The sequence below is a fragment of the Pezoporus occidentalis genome, unplaced genomic scaffold, assembly GCF_034315485.1.
Source record: "Pezoporus occidentalis ecotype Australia unplaced genomic scaffold, CSIRO_AGI_Poc_V1 ctg244, whole genome shotgun sequence".
NCBI lineage: Eukaryota > Metazoa > Chordata > Aves > Psittaciformes > Psittacidae > Pezoporus > Pezoporus occidentalis.
In genome coordinates this window covers 413,681-430,033 of record NW_026914330.1, presented here as the reverse complement: position 1 = coordinate 430,033, position 16,353 = coordinate 413,681, and the positions used below count along the sequence as shown (strand labels likewise).

The window sequence follows — 16,353 nt, the reverse complement described above, 5'->3', positions numbered from 1 at the left end:
CATGTGTTCTGCAGGGGGAAGTTCCGAAACCTACAAAAACAACAGGTGGTAACCTGGCTTTATTTGTTTATGCCTTGGACTCTTAAAGAGTACAAGCTTCACTGTTTCATAACTGTGTGCTGTGCCCAGCCTTGCTCTTCTAAGGGGTCACAGGAGAGTTCTATGAGGCTAACAGAAGCTTAGAGTCTTATTATTTATTCAACAATAAGCTATGGTAATTAATGAGTTACATGAATTTAAAATAAAAAAAAAGAAAAAAAAGAAGAATAAAACTAGAGAAGAAAATACAGTCCAGTGATGACACCAAGCTGAGTGGAGTGGTTGATGCACCTCAGGGACAGGATGCCATCCAAAGGGACCTGGACAAGCTCGAGAAGTGGGTCCATGGGAACCCCCTGAGGTTTGACAAGGCCAAGTGCAAGGTCCTGCACCTGGGTCAGGGAAATCCCTGGTATCAGGATGGACTGGGGCAGACTGGATTGAGAGCAGCCCTGACGATAAGGACTTGGGGGTGTTGGTCGATGAGAAGCTCACCATGACCCAGCAGTGTGTGCTTGAGCCCAGAAACCAACCGTGTCCTGGGCTGCATCACCAGCAGTGTGACCAGCAGGTCAAGGGAGGGGATTGTCCCCCTTTATACTGCTCAAGTGAGGACCCCCCCCCCCCGCAGTCCTGAATCCAGCTCTGGGGCCTCAGCATAAGAAAGATGTGGAGTTGTCGGAGTGAATCCAGAGCAGGCCATGGACATGATCTGAGGGCTGGAGCAACCTTCCTATGGAGACAGAAGTGAGGCTTGAGGGAACTGCTGAGGGTTTGTTAAGGCTTAACATTAAACCAAAGTTTTCCCCTTGAAAATTGTCAAACACCTTTTGCAGATGTCCACAGCTTATAAAGCCAGAGATGTGCAGTTCACTATCATTCATCAGGGTACCTTGAAAGACAGTCTTTCAACAGATAGTCAACCGAACAATCAACAGGAGCAGTACAAACGACCATAAAATCATATGCTTTTTATTTAACATAAAATGAAACATTAAGATAAAATACACATTTGTCCATGTGCTGAAGAACTACTGTATTTTACATTCATTTATAAAGCAGGTAGTTTTACATGACAAAAAGAAGTGAGAGGAAGAGGAACAGAATCGCAGTAAGACGAAAGCCACAGGGCAGGCTGTTGCTTGTCAAAGTGCTGCCTCCTAGGGGCACGCAGATCTTCAAGTGAAAGGTTAGACGCAGTTTCTAGCACTCCTCAGATCCCTCTTAATGCTGGTGAGAAGCTAAGGTGGAATCATACAGCAAAATGGGTGAAAACCTTGACAAAACAACCTTTGCCAAAATGCATAGCTGCAGCACAACGGACCACCTTTCTCCCTGACGCGTTGCTCCTTTGCTACAACTGGCCTGTGCTGATTTTCAAAGCCTGGAAGTTACCACACTGAACTACGATTGCTTTCTTTTTTCCACACAAACCTGGCCACAACGTCCCACTCAAACCTGACTTTACGAACGGACTGTGATACAATCGCACAGGAGATCTACGGCAACAGAAAGCGCTGTAAATCCAGCGAAGTCGGGTGTTTGTGGGTGCATCCTTGGTGCACCTCTAGACACCAGAGGAAAGCATAGTTACTGAAACCTCTGTCCCTGAGGTTCAAGGTAATGCCTGTCCTGTCTCGGCTACCGGTAGGGTTAAAATCCTGGGAAACACTCCAGTGCACACGCTGCAGCAGGAGTGCTTCACCAGCCATATTCATGTCCTGGTGGTTTGCATTCCTGGTGATGGCCATGGAACTGGCCACAAGGATCCCAGAGGCCCGGCCTCCCAAAGGGACACTCTTGGCCGAGATTTTCCAATAATGCAGCAGCTGAGAGGTCTTAATTGAAAGGTACAGACCTGTTGGGTTTAAATTGCTGAAAAGTTTAAATTGTTTTAAACTGGGGAAGGGATGGGATATGCAGCAGTACCAGGGGAATAAGGAATGTTTTTGTTTTCAAAAGTGCAGCAGATCAAAACACATTGCTATTATATCTTCTTTCTAACCTATACATCTTAAATACGAAAACAAATACAAAAGCTGTAATTCCGTCTCAGGTCTGTGGTGACTTTGCAAGGTGTGATGTCACCAGAGGACTGAGATGAAGCTGGTCTGACCAGGTACACCTACCTAGAACATAGCTGTGTGTACACACGGACACACCTGCACAGTCCCCCTCCCAGCTCCACATATATACACCCCCCAAACAGCGGGACTTTCTTATAGTGCAACTGTTGTAGAGTGGAAGGCCCCTCAGTCTGTCCAGAGCAAGTTCTGACAAAGCATTGGGTGCCGTGGTTTGCCTTTAAAAAGGTTCCAATAATAACTGAAGCAGTATAAAAATCCCAGTTGTCTGCCTTTTCAGGTTTCAGACTTGTACTTTTAAAACTTGACTGGTTAACAGCTCTTCTTTTCCCACATCCAGTTTCCTTCCCTGTCAGTCCCAGCACTACGGGACTGCTGTAAACATCTCCAGTTTATACACAGAACTCCTGCAGTTGCTTGCTGGAGAAAGTGGAAGTAAATGTAATCTGAGATTTATCTAAGCCAAAAGGCATCACGGAAAAGGGATGAGTCAAGCACACTGCACCTCCTGTGCTGACGAGCCGCCTCTCCCTTTCCCTCATCAGGGATCTGTACTCTTGTCTCTGGAGCTACAGAACTGGGCCAGTAATCGCAGGGCTGCAGCTCTCCTCGTCTGTCAGAAATGGTACACAGAGAACAAGCAGTATCTGAATAGAGTACCAGGAGGCAGGGAAACCGCTGCGTTACTGGCAATACGCAGCTCTGCGCCCAATCCTGACTCCTCTGTGAGCTGCTGGTCTGCCCAACCTGCTCTGCAGCTGCCCTCTGCATTGCTACACAAGAGCAGTGTCTGTAGGATCCCACTCCTGATGAGAATCCCCTTCATCTCTAATAGCTGCAAAGATGCTGCATCCTCTCCAGGGAGATTCTCACCCAAATGCCTACAAACTAAGAAAATAACCACATCTGCTTTGATAGTGCTTCCTTGAAATTGCTGGACTTTTGGTATATTGCTTGAATTTCCCATAAGCATCATAAGATACTTGCATCAGAAATCAAGCTGTTCATTAAAATGTCAGTGGCAGAGCAAAACTGAATAGCTTTGATTTTGTTTTGGTTGAGTAGCTTCTGTAGCAGTACATCTCTTTGGCTAGAACAGTAGCATTGATGGGGTGAGAGATCCACCTCAATGCCTTGTCTTCTCCCCATAGGTCATTCGGGGTGGTTATGCAGCAGAATGAACACAAACAGGACACAGGACTGAAAACTGCTCTGTGTGCTCGACCCAGAACTGCCAAACTCTTGCAAAAGTCAGTTGCTCGGGCACTCCTGGTTCCTGTGCTACCCATGGCTGCTGCTACGCGGGGCAGCACATCCCTCCTCTCCCCCTCTTTTCTGCTTTTCCTTTGTTTTTTCAAATATTATTACATGCTCAAATCCAACCAGCTCAAATACTTTTTAATACATTGAAAATGTAAAATAAAGAATATATGAAGTACATACAGTATATATATACATATTTCAAATACTTAAAATTCTTATGTAAAATATGATTTTTTTCTATATTATTTGTGTAAAAATACATTTTAAAATGGTGTCAACTCGATTTTTCTGTACATACCCTCTATTCCAATTGAAGTCCCTTTTAAAAAGGCAAAAGAGAGACAAAGGTTTAGTATCTTCAGAACTGTGTTTACAGGCCTGTTGTCAAAACAAGAAACGCATGCGGTAAACAGCACTGGAGTTCTTCTTTTTAAGAATTCCTATTTTTATTGCATTAGTGGAAAAAAAAAAAAGAATCTTGTCAGTTTTCCTGCTAGTAAAACTATTCCTGGCCTTGCTGGGAAACTGCTGACTCCCAAAACCTTGTTCATCTAGTTCATAAATCTTCCTTTGTCCACTGTTTTTACATATACTAAAATATATATTACTTAAAATATATTACTGTAAGCTCTTAAAATTGATCTTCAGTTATATCAAATGTATAGCATTAAAAAAAGAAACTGACACTAGGTAGCAAAGAGAATTCTGGCTGTCACCCTCTGAGCACTCCACTGCTCTCCCCATGCAACACAAGGGCTGCCAGGACACTGACCATCAGGCCATGGGTCAGCCAGAGGCAGCAACAGCCTGGAACAGCCTCCTCGCACCTGCCCCACTGCCACAATACATCTGTGCTCATTGCCAGAGGTAATTCAGTGTGCATCTGCCTGCCTTCCCCTACCAAACCCACGAGAGCCATGGAGGCAAAGGCAGGTGCCGAGGGCCAACCTTGTGGTCTTCAAACAACAGAGCCTAAGCAGAACTCCCAAGTGAGACTGAAAGGTTTCCCCAGGGCTCCAAGAGCCCCCGGTGAGGGGGTTCCAGTGAAGGAAGCTGCCGGCCTTCCAGTGGAGACGCTCCAGCCCCTTCCTTTTTTCCACACTACAGTGCTGATGTGTGCCATAGCCTGCCCCTGCAGCAGTGGTGGGTTCTGCCTCAGCCCTTCCACAGGTCATGTGCTTATCCTGGCACTTCTGCACTGGGCTGGAGACCATCTACCTCCAGGGAGGTAGGAGGATGTGCGGGCAGGGCGCCCTTCTGGGATCTCCCCACCAGAGATGCCTCGGCCCACTTCAAACCTACCACTGCACACGCCAGGCCCAAAATGGTCTCTGCACCTGAACGAGACTCACCTAATGTTACGACTGAGGATAGCTCCTGGCTGTAACTTCACCAGGAACTTGCTGTCCATCAGCTGTTCCTTACTACCGTAACCTTTGCCAAGCAGCCTGTCCATCTGGCATTGTGGTCCTTCCTTCTGGTTTAAGAGGGGACATGAAAATTTCACTCAAAAGCCGGTCCCTGTGCTGCCAATCAGCCTCAACACCCAAACTCATTTAGAGCTGCCTTCACTGCTCCACTGCATCAATACGTGTGGGGGGAGTTTGCGCTGGGAAATTAAACTCCATGGCTTAGTCTGTATGTCTAGTTCTCAGGCTGCAGGACTTGGATGAAACTTGGATTTAAATTCTCCCTTTCAAGCATCTTTTCTGACTCAAGTTGCTTTTACTGCCACAAACATAGTTTGACATTAGGCTTTGAAAACATTTTATCTCACTTTTATCTCACTGTTTTTTTTTATGATGGCATTTACTATAGTGGTATTAATACCTGAGGGGGGAAATCGAAGTAATATTTTTCAGTATGTCATGACAGTAGTTTCAGTTATAAACCCTGTATGAACACGGGTTTGTTGACGATCTGGAAGGAACAGTGGGAAGGTCAGATGATGGGAGGAGTGGGGAGTGCCAGGAGGAGCTCAGCACCGATGTGGCAGGAGCAGGGGCTGATGCCATGTGGGGAACACTGGCTGCTGGATTTCCCCCTTCTAAAATACATGATTCAACAACCAGCAGTGTAAAACACTCCAAGGCTTCAAGGTGTTAATGGCGACCTGTACTTGCAGAGATTATTACACTGAGCCCCATTACATCTAACCATTTCCTAACTACTTAATGCCCACTCGCAAACCTGTGGAGATGGTTCCATCAAGTTGCACCTAGTAGCTCATAGCATATGTTAAAGACATGCAGTTAAAAGAATTTATTTTCTTAAAAAGAAATAGAAGTAAAGTAGCCCAAGCAAAGTGCTGATCCATTAAAAGATAACTAAGGCACTGAACAGAGTGGCAAATGTCCGAGTCATCACACAGGATGCCTATGCTGCCCAACACGAGCCTGGAGCCACTGGGATCTTCACCACACATCCCAGCTGGGGCCCACTAGAGCCAAGCTGCTGTGCTTCCCACAGGGCTGCTTCGGAAGGGGCAGCTTCCCCCACTGCCGGAGCTGCAGGAGCCATCTGAACCCTCATCCTGTACAATTTAAAGGGAGAAATAAGAAACCCCTCAGCCAGGGTCAGTGACTGTGTTAGAGAATGGAACAGGCCCAGCAGCAGCAGCAGGCTGAAAAGCCCATGGGCACCAAGGACAAGGTGGCAGATCACAGCCTGCAACTCCCGCATCTTCTCCTCCTTTTCCCTCTCAAGCAGCCTTGAAAAATCCCATTGATAAAAGCCAAGGTATGAGCAGAATTGACCCAATTATGCCAGCAAAACCTCTTTACTCTTATTTGAGGCAAGAATGACTTTTTCACTTTGTTTGTAACTAGCAACAGTCTTTAAATTAGGTTATACTGGGAGACCTGTCTTGAACAGGAATAGATGTGTCTGCCCAAGGATTACACTACTGTAACTTCTTTCAGGCCTAGATGACACAGTAATAAGAGACAGACCCTGCTCTCAGTCCTGCACTGCCCTTGGATGGCAGTTTGAAACCTTTCAACACTGCATCTAAGATTTAAAGTGGCAGAAATTCCCATTACAGAAGAAGTGATGGAATCAGGCAGTAATGGCTGCCCTCCAAATTGGTGCCAATGGACATGGCCACCCAGGGAAGGAGTTATCCCCATGACAGCACAACAGGGTAGAAACAGGGTACCAACAGGGTAACAACAGCAGAAGGAACCCACATTTGCTGCTCTGCCCCTTCACACGTGCACACACAGACCAGTGGGGTGTTTCCTGAGCTACAGCCACCACTGGGCACACGTGCAGCCTGCACACGACAGCAATTTTTTATGTGATTCTTTTTGAGATTTCAGTTTGGGATTAAAAATATAGACTTTACTTCTAACACTTGACTCCTCTGCGCTGCTGGGTGTCTGAGCAGTGATGTGCAATTAGAAACCAGGGGTGCTGGTTTCCCCACTAAATATGAGCAAACCGGAGATCAAGATAACGCTGCAGCTCCTGCTACCTCACACCCACTAATCCTGCTCCAGGGGGGCCACGCTCTGCTGGGCAGGGAAGGAAACGCTTCTGTTATGATTAAATCTGCAACTCGCTATTCTTTATCGTTACCAAATAAATCACCACCTCTCCTTGGAAAAACACACTGCTTCACAGGGGAGTATCTCCGGGTTCTACCAATGTGAGACAAGGGAAAGGGGAAAGCAGTAGAATAAGTCAAATGCGGAAAGGCAGGCTGAGGACCCCTGCTCACAAAACAGCTGTCCCACCTATTTTGTTTATATTGCTTCATCTTAAAAAGGCCTTTGGATTAAAAGTGAATTCAGTGCTTTTCCATCAAAAACATACACAGATCTGTTACCTGACCAAGATGCAGTATGGCCCCCACCCGCCCCCAACAGTGACAACATGGGACTGGATGTGATCAGCGAACCTGATGTTCTGTGTTTCGGAAGAGAAACACCACACAGGTCCTCGATGTGATGTGGATGCGTTGCGATACATTAAAAGGCAGGTTGGCATGTGCTTCGTTAGCCAGCCTGGCGCCACTTGTTGAGAACAGAGTACCATTTTGTAATGGCTTTCATTTCAATTAACCAAACTGAATGAATTCCTGAACACTGGAAGTGAGGATGAGCATCACTAGCGATATCCCAAGACTGGGCTGAGGCAGGGGGCACAGCCTCCTCCCCAGACCCACGCAACCCCAAACCTCAGCTGAGCAAATCCGCACCGAGTCGAGCCTGATTAGGTCTGTTAAAACACAAAGAGACACCCACAGTGGGCAACAGCGAGGCCCACCCAACAAGACACTTGTTTTCCTTTCCCTATACATAGCTAAATATAAAATCCTCTATAGAAATGAGAGACATCTGACTGCGGTGGAGGTCTGGAGGAGCACAGCAAGCTTCCCAGAAAGCAGCAAGACTGAGCTTGGGGCACCTTACTCGCATCACGCACCGACACAGCTCTTGACTGTGGGACGGCTCTTGCCAGCTCCCTCGAAACGCCTCAGAGAGCACCTTTCTGCTGAGTCCCAACAGCCTGAAATGAAAGGCAGTTCAGCACATATTTGTGATCTCTGCTTTAAATGGTTCCTGGGATTTACTGATAATCACGGTCACCGAGTTGTTTTAGTGACTGAAATTCTTGAATCCTATGGTTAATACAGTTGCTTTTTTTCAGTCTTTACCAGTAGGAAATCAGACATTACCTTCCTTCAAACAAGGTTACTGCAACTGACCCCTTGAAGAGGGGAGGATATGCCAATCAAACCCATCAGCAAATATTGCACAACCCAGTATGCATTCCGGAAACAGCCAGGTCAAAAGTGAAAGGCTGGCATAACGTTAATGCCTTCCACATCTGAAAAAATGTGAACTTAGATTTAGAGCTGGCGAGCAAGCCCGTGCAGAGCTCCTGCTTCTGTGCTCTGTCATCAGTCAGTACAAACATTGTGTTTCTTGACTATCCTGGTCTACTCTTTGTCAAGAGAAGACCAACAACGGGCTAAGGTTTTGCCGGGGGGGCGTTGTTCCCCCATCTAGAGCAGAGCTCAGCAAACATGCCGGAGAACAGGCTGGGGTTAATGAAACTGCAGTACAAGTCAAACACTTATCTCCTAAAAGATTGAAAAAATATTTTTAAACAAAATAATGTGACATATTTACATAATTCCTTAAGTGCAAACTCTTGTCACAATTCATGTAGTTGAGCTCAATTTAGACTCACTGTACAAGAAGGTGCTCTTTCTTTAATGAAAGAAGAACTCTACTCTGTATTCCTGATTCAGTAACGTGTCTCTTGTGCAAGGCAGTAAATTTCCTGTTTCTTCCCCATGAACTTCCAAAAGCAAAAACAAAATCAAGCCATTCTCCTCCTCCCCACTTCCCGTCCCCGTTACCGCACCACAAGGCAGGAGACACAGAGCTTAGAGGGGCCGATGCAGTCATCATGGCAGAAGGCCCCACAGCCCTTGCACATGATCATGGCTTTCAACCTGCAGTAACATTTGGAAGGGGAATCCTCCATGCTGCTGTCTTCAGCGAAGGCTTGAACAGGGATGGTCTGACTGTGGTTGCCAGAGTTCACAGCTTGGCTGGTGGGGATGGTGGTTACGGTCACTGAGAAGGACATGACGTTCCCCATGCTACTGGACAACTGGTTGCAGTCAGACAGCCCGGTCATGAGGGACCCCTGGTTCACGTCCGGGGAGGTGGAGACGTTTATTGTGCCACTGTAACTGGGCCCAATGAGCTGCGCTGCAGCACTCGCAGAGAGCTTTGGAGGGTGCGGCGGGGAAAGCAGCGGAGGCTGCTGCGGCGCGGAGTCCAAGGACGGCACAGAAGTACTGAACAGCTCCGGGCTGCTGTGCATTTTCCCCCTCATCGCATGTGCCACTTGCTCTTGAGCGGCCTGAATGAAGTCTCGTGCTAGCATAGTTCCATCAAACGCCTGAATGTTCTCCTTGTTGCCTGCTGCCTGTTGGGACGTGGCTGCTTCTGCCTTTACACCCTTTTTAGCAAGGGTGCTGTAATCCGAAGAATTTATGCCATGTGAGACCTGCTCTTTTTCACACTGGCCAGACACCTGTGAGGCCTGGGGCTCCTCTTTCACGCTGGTCTGTTCATGTTCATCACCGGTACTCTCATCATCTGCATCTCCATCACTGCTGCTGCCGTGGCCAGCCTCCTCACATTCCCCAAATTCTGGTTTTGGAGCATCAGCAGGACTGTTTAGACAGAACCGGTTTTCAGGGTTCAAGAAGAAGCTTCTCCTCAAACTCTCTGAGCCACGACCGTAGGTGGAAATGTTGAGCAGATAATGACCAGACATGGCAGGCCTGGATGTCCTCCTGCCCATGAAGCCTAACATAAACCTCTGGCTGGCAGAGCTGTTTTCTAACTGGAAACCTGAGGGAGGGAGGTTCAGTTGTGAGGGTTGGAGGACTGGCAACAAATTCTGCCTCTGGACCCTCTTGATGAGGGTCTGAAGGATCTGCTCTTGCGCGGTTTTGCTGAGTGCCTCGTGGCCCTGGTGCTGGTCAACATTGGGGTCCTTTCCCGAGGGGAGTGGAAAAGTCCTTGGAATGTGAGTCAGAGGCCTGTTCTGGCAGAAGACCTTCCCAAGCTGTTGTGTGGGTAAACTCGATTGCCTTTCACCACCCTCGGTTCCAGTGCTGCTCCCAGCTACACCTGCGCTACTAGCTGCCCCTTTTTCTTCATGGGAAGATAACAGGACAGTTTTCATTTCTACTTTGGTGAGAGCCTTTGGCAGGATTTGCTCCAGAGGGACGTTCTTGCCTTGAAGAAGCTGCGTGACTAAAGGGTTGTTAGCAGGAATACTGGAACTTGGCTTTGGGAGGGCCCCACTTGAGCCTGAACTTGGATGAGTTTTAAGGCTAGGTGCCACTGATGATGCATTAGAGGGTGGGACGGATGTTGTGGATGTGACCACACCTCCAGCCTGCGCTTCTGAGCTCATGGATGTCAGTGAAGACACCAGAGGGGAAGGAGATTTGCTTTTACAAACATCTAAGCTGGTCCCTCCTAAGGCCGTAGGTGATACCTTAGTTACACTTGTGTTGGCATCTGCTGCGGCCATAGTGACGCAGGCTGCTCCATCCCGGACTGCTGCTGTCCCACAGCCCTGGCTTGGGCCTGCTGGAGCAGGAGGTGCATTCTCTCGTTTTTCCCTGCTGCCCACGCACAGGGAGCCTGATACCTGATTTATGGTCGCACTGGGGGTGCATGGTTTTGTTCTGTTGGTATTCTCTAGGGCCGCTGCTGCTGGTGAGGAGGAGCCGGTGCCTGTATTGCTGGCTGGAGCTCTGGACTGCAGGGCGGGAGTTTGCTGTAGTTGTGCTCTAGAAGGATGGTGAGGGGTTGCCTGGTCTGGGGCCTGGGTCTCCACGTGGGGACAGCTCCCTGGGCAGTGGGTAAGAAACCTTCTCGAACTTCCCCCGCTTCCAGTTCCTGCCAGTTCCAGTGCATTTCCTCGAGTTCCAGTTTGGGTGGCTCCACTTGCTGCTGTGTTACTCTTCTCTCCTCCACCCGGTGGGCCCCCACCACCGCCTGGTCCAGGCCCTGGGACAGCCCCCCCTGTCGAGGCGGCAGCAGCAGCAGCAGCGGTGGCGGCGGCGGCAGCGGCTGCTGCCCTCTGAGCCTTGGCTTGCTGGGCTTTTGCTTTGATGTCTGCCAAAGTTCTGGCTCCCCGTCTTCCTGGACTGGTAAGTGAGATTGGGAAACGTGCCCTGGGAGAGACCTGGCCCGCAGGAAATGGCATTGGGGAGATTCTGGAAACGGGAATCTGAAACAGAGGAAGAGAAAAACACAGCTGAGACAAGAGGACCATTTAATCTGTGTTTAAGAGGCGTTTATAGTTTGGTCTTAAGAGAAACAGTTGTAGTTTTGGAGGAATCCCTTTGGAGAAGTCCCTTCGCTCCCTCGCTTGAGATAAATAGTAAGAGATATGCATGATCTTTTGATGCCTGGCACCCCTGTTTTTAAGTCCTTACAATCTTGGTAACTCAGACGGGAAGCTCAGCCCTTGCCATTGTGAGCTACTACATCATACACCCTTACTCCAAAAGAGAAAAATCTGTGAGGGTGTTCCAAACCTCAACACCTATTATCCTTTATTCTGCATTTAATACTTTATTCATATGTCATTTATATTCTTTTATCGGCTTTTTATCGGATTCTGCACGTCTCTTCCACCCCTGTAGATTTGTACTTGTTTCCCCAGTACACCTTACTGTTACATTTGTTCCCATGTATCTGCTGACTTCCTTCCTCTGAGTAACCACTCACCACATCTGTCTTTTCTACCTCACATGGGAAACTATTTGCAACCATCCTTCAATTCACTCCATTGTTAAATTAAATCCCATTTTTATTATGCTGGCAGATCAACTGTTCTTCCTGTATGACATTCCAAGTATCTTTTATTGACAGTTTCCTCCCAGTTTTGGTTTCACTAATGAGTTCCATTAATGCTTTCCTGCCCCTGTGCTATACTTATTAGCATGGTGAGAATTACAAACCATTTGTAAAATGTGTTTGTGTACTTCCCAGTATAAAGGAGTCTTACTAGGAGAGTAGAATTCTTAGGACATCGAGAAATACAGTAACTAAGCAGTTCTGCATTTACAACTTCTGCCTAAAGCCCCAGATGAGGGAGATGAATCTTAACCAGAGCACATTCTGGCAGAAAAAGCAGAGGCTCTATTCTGCAGAAACCAAACTTCTCCTGTCACAGTCACACATGACTGCAAAACTTTCTCTGTGCTGGTTCATCCATTTACCATGCACTGTTGAGTATAAATAACACCGCTGAAGAAACAATTAGGGGTACCCGTGCTGTGCAGTCTTGCAATCATTATCTGGAAGAGGATGGAACACCTGGATTGAGTGGATGAGGTAGGTACTCACCAGCAGGACACCTCCTGGCAGCGCAGCTGCAGGTGTGTGCTCCCACCACCTGGGTCTCAATGCCAGAGGAGTGCATTGTGCAGGCCATAGACCGGAGTGGTTCTTGCATGCTTCCTTCCTCCTGCCCTATCCCCATGGTGAACAACTGCCTGACTCCTCTCCCATGTAGGTTCTCATTAAGACTCAGCAGCCAAAGGGCTTTTAGAATGGAGGTGTTCCCTGAAATGGTCTTTTCCTGCAACCTAGTCTGGTGGTATGCGTATCCAGCTGGTATAAATGATAACTGTTACTTCTAGGTGCTATGCCGTATCCAGATGTATAAATGCTAACTGTGTTACTTCTAGGTGGTCTTTCTTTAAACACAGGTAAAATTTAGTTCCTGGGCTTGATAGATCAGAGGAAGCTGCTGACAGTTAACAGTCTTTGTGGACCGTACTGGGGATACTCACACACCTGCCAAGTTTTGTGCACCTCTGGGCTACAAACTGCTTTGTTCTTGTGGTCTTGCAGTTCCTCCCCAGTCTCCACTGGGAACTGCAGTACTCTGTTATGCTTTGCCCTGGGCTTTTGCACTACTCTCTGAGCTTCTGGCCCAAGAGATCTTTCAACAGAGGCACGTGTATAAGAGATACCTAAGTCATGCTGATTACCCAGCCAGCAGATCTCCTTTAGCAAACCACTGACATAATTTTGGATCCAATATTTCCATCGCTGTAAGTGGGTAACACAATTTACACACATAACTGGAACTGAACTGACAAAGCCACCAGCTGAGCTGAGCTGAGCCACGACCTGCTCTATGGAGCTGCCTTTGTTTCCCTTTACCTTGAGTGGGGGTACACGTGGCACCGGGGTCCCTGCAGCAGGAAAGGGCTGTGCCTGGCTCCGAAATGCCTGGTGGTGCTGACAGGTCTCCATGATCCGCGGCTTTTTTTCAGGAGTGGTTGGAGCTTCTTCCCTACTCTCTGACTTCCTCTTAGGGGCTTCCACGCTCACTTCCATGTCTTCATTTACTGGGGGCTTCTTTTCTGGTGTTTCTGGAGTCATCACAGGGCTTTTCATGTTTACTACTACTTCACCTGCTTCGGGGCTCTTTGGTTTACTCGGGGCCACACCTGAGGCACTGACAGTCTCTTTGCCCAGCACTTCCTTTGAGGCAGGGTGTTTTCTCTCTTCGTCTGCCTTTTGACTGCTGGCAATTTGTGGTTTCTCTTGAATGGACTCTCCTTGAACTCTCTCTTTTAAAGGGAGGGAATGGTCACTGGGTTTCACTGCACACCCACCAGGGGGAACTGAGGCCTCTGCAGGTTTGGCTGGTTTTGCCTGCACGTCCTCCTTTCTTTCCTCCCCTCCTTTTTTCATCACTGGTGCTTCCTGGACCGCTTGTGCTTTAGACTCTAATGGAGAGGTCATCTCCTCTTTGAGTGGGATGAGAGAGGATGGCGGGCATTTTGGTGGCTCAGCTGCTAGATTTTCAGTCTCTGTCTCGGCAGGGCCGGTGTTTGCTATCAGTCTCTTGGACTCTTCAGGACTTAGCCCAGAACTATCAAGAAAAACAGATCTTTTATTTTGTGAAACATTCTTGCAAAAAGCATATTATCCTCACAAAAACTGTGAGGATTCTCTACATACCACACCCTAAATCGATGTGTCTCACACATCTAATTCTGTGCCAGGATCCTTGAAAGTTTTCTGTACTGTTGGTACTTCCACATGAAACAGAACTAAACAGAACAGCAAAGTTTAAACCCAACTAAGCTAAATACTTGGAATACAGATTAGATCTAGTCCTCTATCCTGATACCAATTTTCCAGGCTTCAAATCAAGTTAATCTGGTGTCCTGAGTTCAGCTGTAGCAGTCATTTTTCTCCTTCTTAGTAGCTGGTGCAGTACTACAGTTTTGACTTTCAGCCTGGGAACAGCGCTGATAACACCGATGTTTCTAGTTGTTGCTAAGTAATGCTTACTCTGACCAAGGACTTTGTGAGTCTCATGATCTGCCAGGGAGGAGGGGAAGCCAGGAGGAAGCAGAGAGAGGACACCTGACCCAAACTGACCAAAGAGGTATTCCATGCCACAGCATGTCATGCCCACTATATAAACTGGTGGCAGTTACCTGGAAGGGTTAGATCACTGCTCAGTGGGGCTGGGTACCAGTCAGCCAGTGGTGAGCGGTTGTATTCTCTTCCCTTGTTATTTCCCTTATCATTATTATTATTGGTGGTAGCAGCAGTGGTTTGTGTTATACCTTAGTTACTGGACTGTTCTTATCTCAACCCATGGGAGTTACATTCCTTCAATTCTCCTCCCCATCTCTCCAGGAGCTGGGGGGGGGAGAAAGGGGGTGAGTGAGCAAGCAGGCTGCATGGCAGCTGGGCTTTAACCACGACATTCTTTTTGGCACCCAACGTGGGGCATGAAGGGTTGAGATAACGACATATCTGACTGAGGTGTGTCTAATTGTATTTGTGATAAGCATTCATAGTCACTTGTCACAATGCTGATTTATTGGCTCTCAAAGTTGTTGCTCTTGATCTCACAGTTTCAGCATGTTGTACGTTACAGCCAGTATTTGCTGTCTTAGTGTTTATCAGCTGGGGGCCTTGGGCTAAGGTTCTTGTTTCATTGTACTTTATGGTAATGACTTGTAATTCAAGAGACTCATTGATCTGAAACTCATCTGGCTTGTGTTCCCAGTGTGGTCACCACCTCTGTACTTTGGGAGGTATATAACAGAAGTGTATAGCAATTGCATATCTTTTTTCCCCTCCTCGGGTGGTCAGCCTATGAGGGAGACATTCCCACACACCCCTGCAACCAGTACACCAGCTACTCAAACTCTGACCGCAGCAGATAGCGCAGCTACTCCAGGTCCAAGCACAGCAGCTATATCAGCCCCAGTAACAAGCACAGCAGCATCATTTGAGAGTTTTGAAGGTTTTGAATGGCCTTTGGGTACCTTTGAGACCTGCCTGATTGTGATGGGGATCAGCATGTTGGCACACATACAGAGTGTGTTTTATCCCTGCCTGGTTTTTCTGATCTCGAAAATTAAGCGGAGTCATGTTTGGGCCTTGTTTAGGATTAGATGACAATATAGTAGGACCAAGAGATTTTCCCTGAGGCTGGACAGTCATGAGTAGCAGGATGTGTGTGACAGTGTGGGCGAGTATCTAGTCCACTGGGCCTCTTCAGTGCTTTTGAAGCGTCGTAGATGGAAGGCAGCTGTATGGAGACCCCGACGACAAGTTCCAGGAACTGCTGAAGGGGATGGTGAATTATTTTGAGCCTGGTGGGCCCATGACACTTCAGACCATCAGGGCAGAGATGGAACATAGAGATGGACTCATGATCAAGGGGTGAACTTAGCAATGGACACTATTACCCTGGTTATTCATGAGTGTGAAACGTGCTGCAATTAAGCAAGCCAAGCTGTTAAAGCCTCTCCGGTATGGAGGATGACAGCTGAAGTACAAATATGGGGAGGCGTGGCAGACTGACTACATCACACTCTCTTTCCTGCTCTGAAAGACAGTTACAAGAGATGGAGCCTGACATCATGGACTGGATGGACTCAGCAGCTTTATAGGGATTGGTCCATGCACTAAAGAATATCTCTCTCTCTAGTGTGTGTGTGTGTATGTATATATATATATATATATATATATATGAGATAAGAGTGATGGTATATTGAAAATGTGGGATCTGAGCATGACGTGAATGGTATGGAATAAGGGGTGGATACTGTCCTGGGTTCATTTTTCTCCTTAGTAGCTGGTGCTGTGTTTTTGACTTTCAGCATAGGAACAGCGCTGATAACACCGATGTTTCTAGTTGCTAGTCAGAATGTTTACTCTGACCAAGGACTTCGTGAGTCTCATGCTCTGCCAGGGAGGAGGGGAAACTGGGAGGAAGCAGAGACAGGACACATGACCCAAACTAGCCAAAGAGGTATTCCATGTCACAGCACGTCATGCCCAGGATGTAGAACTGGGGGCAGTTACCTGGAAGGGCTAGATCACTGCTCGGTCGGACTGGGTATCGGTCGGCGGGTGGCAGTTGTATT

General features: G+C 47.6%; 1 protein-coding gene across 8 annotated transcripts in view; it reads right to left on the bottom strand.

Moving 5' to 3' along the window:
• Window positions 1–995: 995 nt before the first annotated feature.
• ASXL2 (ASXL transcriptional regulator 2) overlaps window positions 996–16,353 on the bottom strand; it is a 114,535-nt gene continuing 99,177 nt past the window's right edge. For all 8 annotated transcript variants that reach the window (XM_062622620.1, XM_062622616.1, XM_062622615.1 and 5 more), the window contains 2 exons: window positions 13,112–13,829; window positions 996–11,162 (listed from right to left, as the gene is read on the bottom strand). In XM_062622620.1, the coding sequence (XP_062478604.1) occupies window positions 8,754–11,162; window positions 13,112–13,829 (3,127 nt within the window). In that variant the 3' untranslated portion in view covers window positions 996–8,753. The remainder of the gene's footprint in view (window positions 11,163–13,111; window positions 13,830–16,353) is intronic.